Raw genomic sequence first — 8,337 nt, 5'->3', positions numbered from 1 at the left:
TGACGTGGATAGAGAACTGGTTGGCAGTCAGGAAGCAGAGAGTCAGGATAAACGGGTCCTTTTCAGAATGGCAGGTAGTGACTAGTGGGGTACTGCAGGGTTCAGTGCTGGGACCCCAGCTATTTACAATATACATTAATGATTTGGATGCAGGAATTGAGTGTAATATCTCCATGTTTGCAGATCACTATAAACTGGGTGGCGGTGTGAGCTGTGAGGAGGATGCTAAGAGGCTGCAGGGTGACTTGGACAGGTTAGGTGAGTGGGCAAATGCATGGCAGATGCAGTATAATGTGGATAAATGTGAGGTTATCCAATTTGGGGGCAACAACACGAAGGCAGAATATTACCTGAATGGTGGCAGATTAGGAAAAGGGGAGGTTCATTGAGATCTGGGTGTCACGGTTCATCAGTCACTAAAAGTTGGTATGCAGGTACAGCAGGCGGTGAAGAAGGCAAATGGTATGTTGGCCTTCATAGCTACAGGATTTGAGTACAGGAGCAGGGAGGTCTTACTGCAGTTGTACAGGGCCTTGGTGAGGCCTCACCTGGAATATTGTGTTCAGTTTTGGTCTCCTAATCTGAGCAAGGACGTTCTTGCTATTGAGGGAGTTCAGCGAAGGTTCACCAGACTGATTCCCGGGATGGCTGGGCTGACATATGAGGAGAGACTGAATCGACTGGGCTTGTATTCACTGGAGTTCAGAAGAATGAGAGGGGACCTCATAGAAACGTTTATAATTCTGATGGGTTCAGACATGTTAGATGCAGGAAGAATGTTCCCGATGTTGGGGAAGTCCAGAACCTTGGGACACAGCCTAAGAATAAGGGGTAAGCCATTTAGGACTGAGATGAGGAGAAACTTCTTCACTCAGAGAGTTGTTAACCTATGGAATTCCCTACCGCAGAAAGTTGTTGATGCCAGTTCATTGGATATATTCAAGAGGGAGTTAGATATGGCCCTTATGGCTAAAGGGATCAAAGGGTATGGAGAGAAAGCAGGAAAGGGGCACTGAGGTGAATGATCAACCATGATCTTATTGAATGGTGGTGCAGGCTCGAAGGGCAACTATTTTCTATGTTTCTAACCCCCCCCCCCAACTCCGTAAACCCCCCCAAGCCCTCCAACCCTTCCCCCCAACTCCCTAAACCCGCTAACCACTCCAAACCTCCCAAAACCTCTCCCCATCCCCTCAACTCACCAACCCCTAAACCCTCACCGCAACCCTTAAACCTACCCAACCCCTCCCCCTCTAAACCCACCTACTCCCTAAACCCCCCAACACAAACCCCCCTAAACCCCATAACCCCCCAACCTCCCCACTCCCCTAAACCCTTCAACCCCCCAACCCCCTAAACTGCCCAACTCAACCCTGCCTAAACCCTTCAATCCCCACCCAACCCCCTAAACCCTCCAACCCCCTAACCCCCCCATCCAGCTCCTAAACCCCCTAAAACCTCCAAGCCCCACCCAACCCCCTAAACCACCCAACTCCCTAAACCACCCAACTCCCTAAACCCCTAAAACCTCCAACCCCCACACCCTCCAACTCCCACCGCTCCCCCTTCTGGTTAGACCTCACGTCACATGATGTCTGGAAGCTCCGTCACTCAATGGCCCCGTGAGTGGTCACAGTGAGGCAGTTCCACGCAAGATGGCTGCCTCTAACCGGCGATTTTAAAGGACATGAGAGGTACGTGGATCGGAGTGAGGCTGGTGGATTGGCCAATAGTTCTGTGTGTTGACGTGGAGGAGGAGTGCGATTAAGCCGTCCCTTTAATCTTCAGCACGCTCGCCTGGCAACGGTCAAAGAAAAAATAGGCCTTGTTCACGGATACACATTAACAGATGGGCTTGAAGTGTTTCTAAAAATTAATTTAGAGTGTAGCAATCATCCTGTCTCCATGGTAACACTGGCCTTTGGCTCATGTGGAAAAGCTCGCACTAATAAGTATATTTGTGGAGGTCATACGTACACAAGGAACTCGCTGATTAATTTCAACTGACTCATCAACAGTGCAGTCACTCGCCAATTAAATGTTATAAAGAGAAATGAGAGCAAATTGCAGAATTTTACAGCACCGAAGGAGGCCATTCGGCCCAGCGTGCCTTCTCGCTGTGGAACTGCTGTTCCCTCGGTCCCCTCCCCATGCCGTTTCCCGATTCAGCGATGGCCCCCGTATGAGGGATGACCCAGTGCTGGAGGAAGCACTTACTGAAGTCCGACTGGCTCCCCGGGGTGGAGAGAGGCAGACAGGCAGTACCAGTCCAGGGCACTGACTGGATGTGCCCTGTGTATTAACTGTAGTTAGTCAGAAACAGACTCATTGAAAAACACACACAAGATTGCTGACCAAGGTGTAAAAGGAAAATGGATTGGTCGGAATTTCTGGTTGATATAAACGGTTCTGAGACTCATCGCTGTCATTCAGTCTCCTGTGTGGGACATAACAACAACAACTAGTATTTATGTAGCCTCTTTAATGTAGTAAAACGTCCCAAGGCGCTTCATAGGATTGTTTTAAGACAAAACAAATACATTGAGCCATGTCAGAAGAAATTACAGCAGGTAACCAAAAGCTTGGTCAAAGAGGTAGAGTTTAAGGAGCATCCTAAAGGGGGAAAGAGAGGTAGAGAGGCGGAGAGGTTTAGGCAGGGAGTTCCAGAGCTTGGGGCCAGGCAACAGAAGGCACGGCCACCAATGGTGGAGCGATTATAATCAGGGATGCTCAAGAGGGCAGAATTATAGGAGCGCAGACATCTCGGGGGGGGGGGGGGGGGGGGGTTGTGGGGCTGGAGGAGATTGCAGAGATAGGGAGGGGCGAGGCCGTGGGGGGATTTGTAAACAAGTATGAACATTTTGAAATCGAGGCATTGCTTAACCAGGAGCCAATGTAGGTCAGCGAGCACAGGGGTGATGGGTGAGCAGGACTTGGTGCGAGTTAGGACACGGGCAGCCGAGTTTTGGATCACCTCAAGTTTACATAGGGTAGAATGTGGGAGGCCAGCCAGCAGTGCGTTGGAATAGTCAAGTCTAGAGGTAAGAAAAGCAGGGAGGAAGGTTTAAGCAGCGGATGAGCTGAGACAGGGTGGAGAGGGGCGATGTTACAGAGGTGGAAATAGGCGGTGTTAGTTATGCTTTGGATATGTGGCCGGAAGCTCATTTTAGGGTCAAATATGACACCTACATTGTGAACAGTCTGGTTCAGCCTCAGACAGGAGTCGGGGAGAGGGATGGAGTCAGTGGCTAGGGAAAGGAGTTTGTGGCGGGGACTGAAAATAATGGCTTCGGTCTTCCCAATATTCAATTGGAGAAAATTTCTGCTCATCCAGAACTGGATGTCAGACAAGCAGTCTGACAATTTAGAGACCGAGGAGGGGTCGAGAGAAGTGGTGGTGAGGTAGAGCTGGGTGTCATCAGAGTATATGTGGAAACTGACGCTGTGTTTCCGGGTGATGTCGCCAAGGGGCAACATATAGATGAGAAATAGGAGGGGGCCAAGGATCGATCCTTGGGGGACACCAGAGAGAACAATGCAGGAGCAGGAAGATAAACCGTTGCAGGTGATTCTCTGGCTACGATTAGATAAGAATGGAACCAGGCGAGTGCAGTCCCACCCAGCTGGACGATGGTAGGGAGGCGTTGGAGAAGGATGGAGTGGTCAACCATGTCAAAGGCTGCAGACAAGTCAAGAAGGACGAGGAGGGATAGTTTGCCTTTGTCACAGTCACAAAGGATGCCATTTGTGACCTTGATGAGAGCCGTTTCAGTACTGAGGCAGGCGTGGAAACCGGATTGAAGGGATTCAAACATGGAATTTTGGGAAAGATGGGCACGGATTTTGGAGGAGACTACATGTCGTTGGGAGAAGCCATTTTGTGTGGTGCTTCTGGGCAATGCCACTAAACAGCTTTTCCCAGATGATTCACAGTGAGAGACAAGAGACTTCACTGAGAGACGCACTGGTCAGAACACTCAGAACCCCCGGAACAAGCTCAACAACAACATTCTTTACTGGTGGGGAAAGGGGAGAAAAATCTGCATTCTTAGAAAAAGGCCTTTTCCAGGTAATTGTTGAGGAACATTCCGGAAGGATCCAGCTCCTCACGGATGGAGCAGAACTTGTGGAATGCTGGATACATCTTCTCAAAGTCCTGCCGGACACAGCTGTGTGCCTGGAATATTAACAGAGAACAAGGATTAGAAAGATAGGTAGAATGGGCCGATAATCAACGTTCCCGTTCGGTGCGGAGGTCCCGCCTTTGAATGGAAATCCCACCCAGGTTGGGAAAATTGAACAGGCCGTGCAGCCCACTGCAGAGATAGCAAGCGCTTTACTCGGAACTCCTACATGGCAAGCGAGCCCCAGGTGGACAGAGGAAACGTTTCAAGGACAACTTCAAAGCCTCCCTGATAAAGTGCAACATCCCCACTGACACCTGGGAGTCCCTGGCCAAAGACCACCCTAAGTGAAGGAAGTGCATCCGGGAGGGTGCTGAGCTCCTCGAGTCCCGTCGCCGAGAGCGTGCAGAAATCAAGCGCAGGCAGCGGAAGGCGCGTGTGGCAAACCAGTCCACCCACCCTTTCCTCCAACCACTGTCTGTCCCACCTGTGACACAGACTGTCATTCCCGTATTGGATGGTTCAGAATCCTGAGAACTCACTTTTAGCGTGGAAGCAAATCTCCCATGATTCCGAGGGATTGCCTCTGATGATAATGAATTTACCAAAATTCCCTGGATTCTGGGGCGGTCCCAGCAGATTGGAAAAGTGCAAATGTAACGCCCCTATTTAAAAAAGGAGGCAGACAAAAAGCAGGAAACTATAGACCAGTTAGCCTAACATCTGTGGTTGGGAAAATGTTGGAGTCCATTATTAAAGAAGCTGTAACAGGACATTTGGAAAAGCGTATTTCAATCAGGCAGAGTCAGCATGGATTTATGAAAGGGAAGTCATGTTTGACAAGTTTGCTGGAGTTCTTTGAGGATGTAATGAGCAGGGTGGACAAAGGGGAATCAGTGGATGTGGTGTATTTGGACCCCCAGAAGGCATTTGACAAGGCGCCACATAAAAGGTTACTGCACAAGATAAAAGTTCATGGGGTTGGGGGTAATATATTAGCATGGATAGAGGATTGGCTAACTAACAGAAAACAGAGAGTCACGATAAATGGGTCATTTTCCGGTTGGCAGTAACTAGTGGGGTGTTGCAGGGATCAGTGCTGGGACCTCAACTATTTACAATCTATATTAATGACTTGGCTGAAGGGACTGAGTGTAAAGTAGACAAGTTTGCGATGATACAAAGATGGGTGGGAAAGCAAATTGTGAGAACACAAAAAATCTGCAAAGGGATATAGACAGGCTAAGTGAGTGGGCAAAAATTTGGCAGATGGAGTATAATGTGGGAAACTGTGAGGTTATTTACTTCGGCTGAAATAAAGAAAAGCAAATTATTTTTCAAGTGCAGAAAATTTGCAAAGTGTTGCAGTACAGAGGGACCTGGGGGTCCTTGTGCATGAAAAACAAAAAGTTAGTATGTAGGTACAGCAAGTAATCAGGAAGGCAAATGGAATGTTGGCCTTTATTGCAAGGGGGATAGAGTATAAAAGCAGGGAAATCCTGCTACAACTCTACAGGGTATTGGTGAGGCCACACCTGGAGTACTGCGTACAGTTTTGGTCTCTGTATTTAAGGAAGGATATACTTGCATTGGAGGCTGTTCAGAGAAGGTTCATTAGGTTAATTCCGGAGATGAGCGGGTTGACTTATGAGGATAGCTTGAGTAGGTTGGGCCTCTACTCATTGGAGTTCAGAAGAATGAGAGGTGATCTTATTGAAACATATAAGACAAGTTAGATGCAGAGAGGATATTTCCACTCATAGGGGAAACTAAAACTAGGGGCATAGTCTCAGAATAAGGGGCAGCCCATTTAAAACTGAGATGAGGAGGAATTTTTTCTCTCAGAGGGTTGTAAATCTGTGGAATTCTCTGCCCCAGAGAGCTGTGGAAGCTGGGACATTGAATATATTTAAGGTGGAGACAGACAGATTTTTGAGCAATCAGGGAGTAAAGCTAAGGGAAGTGGAGCTGAGTCCATGATCAGATCAGCCACGATCTTATTGAATGGCGGGGCAGGCTCGAGGGGCCAAATGGCCTACACCTGCTGCTATTTCTTGTTACAGTTTAAAGATCTTGTAGAAAAGGTTTCTACATGGAAAATTGCTCATTTTCTCTTTGTTTTAAGCCTAACAGCAGCACTCCGTCCCACAGTCCAGTTTCTATGGAGAAAGCAGATCATGGCCACTCACCTTGGCCCAGTGTGGCCTGCCTCCATTCCTCTTCATGATCTCCTCGTACATGGCCCAGTACCTCTCACGGGGCAGCTCCTTACCATAGGGTCTGTGAGAGAAAGGTTCTGTCAATCACAGCCTGAGAGCATTGCCGACAGATCGGGGAATTAACCTCGGGCACAGGGGCATCAAGTGACACTGTCCCCTCCCATCCGCACCGCTAAACGTTGACTGCTTTTCAGTAACAAACACTTATTTCCCATTCGAGAACTTTTAACACTCTGTAAAAAATCTGAGACACACACGGGCCGTACAGTACCAGACGGGAGTGAAGCCTTCCCTTCTACCCGCTGCATACTCTACATATGCAGGGGCTGACACTGGGGCACACACAATGTGTACAGGAGACAGTGGGTCACACACAGTGTGTACAGTAGACACTGGGACACACACAGTGTGTACAGGAGACACTGGGTCACACACAGTGTGTACAATAGATACTGGGACACACACAGTGTGTACAGGAGACACTGAGACACACACAGTGTGTACAGGAGACACTGGGACACAAACAGTGTGTACAGGAGACACTGAGACACACATAGTGTGTACAGGGGACACTGGGACACACACAGTGTGTACAGGAGACACTGGGACACACACAGTGTGTACAGGAGACGCTGAGACACACAGTGTGTACAGGAGACACTGAGACACACACAGTGTGTACGGGAGACACTGAGACACACACAGTGTGTACAGGGGACACTGGGACACACACAGTGTGTACAGGGGACACTGGGTCACACATGGGCTGTACAGTGCCGGTGTGAAGCGTTCCATGGTTTAGGGATAAGGCGGCCCCTTTGTGCCTGCTGGACTCTGTCCCTGTGACACTTTGTCCCTGCTGATTTTCCCCGGTTACCTGTACATGATAATGTTCACGAAGCAGCTGTCTTGCTTGTAGCAGGGACTGAGCAGAATCTCATCTGCACGAACAAAGCGCACCTCCACCGGGAAATGTGCTCGCACATCGGGATTCCTCTCCAGCCACTCCTTCAGCTGCCCCAAAGCTGCCCCGGTCTGCTCTCTGCTCAAAACAACCAAAGGTGCTGGTCACAAATATAGCATTTGAGATTTCCCAACTGTCTCGGTCTGAGGGGAGCCCGGTTCATACATCACTGCACTTCATATTGTGTCTGTAAGCACTCTAGTAATGAATCCAGAAGGTAAGGTATTGCACTTGAACTGTTGTGACCTTAGTCCATTTATTGCAGCTCCTGAATGAGGTTACAGTAAGGTGAGCTCCCTTTTATACTTGGTTACCTGCGGTGTGCAGGTGACCTCTAGGTCTTCACCTGTTGCACCCTCTGGTGGTACAGGCATAGTGTGTACAGTGTGAAGATACATTCAGTGGTCTTATGTAACTGTATATTGAGTGTACAGGGTATATACTTATATTATACATACACAACTTCACTTCCCCCTAAGTCTTGTGCCACTGGCCTTTGCACTGGGTGCTCTGGCCCTAGACTTGAGTGCCCAAAGCCCTTGCATCTTGTCTGTGCTTAGGAATGGCTCTCTCCCTGTAGATCACCAAGTCCTTAAGGGTTAAGCCATGGCAGGAGAGCCCAGAACCATGTCATGTGCTATATGGGAAATCAGGGATGCTTTCAGTGTCCCTGACAGCTACATGTGTAGGAAGTGTATCCAGCTGCAGCTCCTGACAGACCGCGTTGCAGCACTGGAGCTGTGCATGGACTCACTCTGGAGCATCCGCGATGCTGAGGATGTCATGAATAGCACATTTAGTGAGTTGGTCACACCGCAGGTAAAGGTTACACATCCAGATAGGGAATGGGTGACCATCAGGCACAGCAGTGGAAGGAAAGTAGTGCAGGGGTCCTCTGCAGTCATCTCCCTCCAAAATAGATACACCACCTTAGGTACTGTTGAGGGGGATTACTCATCAGGGGAAGGCAGCAGCAGCCAAGTCCATAGCACCAGGGATGGCTTTGCATCACAGGAGGGCAGAAAAAAGA

At 49.0% G+C, this 8,337-nt stretch overlaps 1 protein-coding gene across 1 annotated transcript; it reads right to left on the bottom strand.

Annotated features, from left to right (window-relative positions):
• Positions 1-3,991: 3,991 nt before the first annotated feature.
• On the bottom strand, positions 3,992-7,385 carry LOC139242273 (L-gulonolactone oxidase-like; the record flags this gene model as incomplete). The annotated part of the gene is made up of 3 exons (XM_070870302.1): positions 3,992-4,177; positions 6,314-6,404; positions 7,221-7,385. Coding segments are annotated over 3 exons (385 nt in total), but the record flags the coding sequence as incomplete, so codon positions are not given.
• Between the last annotated feature and the right edge of the window lie 952 nt (positions 7,386-8,337).

Source organism: Pristiophorus japonicus, unplaced genomic scaffold (genome assembly GCF_044704955.1).
Source record: "Pristiophorus japonicus isolate sPriJap1 unplaced genomic scaffold, sPriJap1.hap1 HAP1_SCAFFOLD_1288, whole genome shotgun sequence".
Classification (NCBI taxonomy): Eukaryota; Metazoa; Chordata; class Chondrichthyes; family Pristiophoridae; genus Pristiophorus; species Pristiophorus japonicus.
Note: the sequence above shows the minus strand (reverse complement) of the source record. Positions and strands in the feature narration are given on the sequence as shown.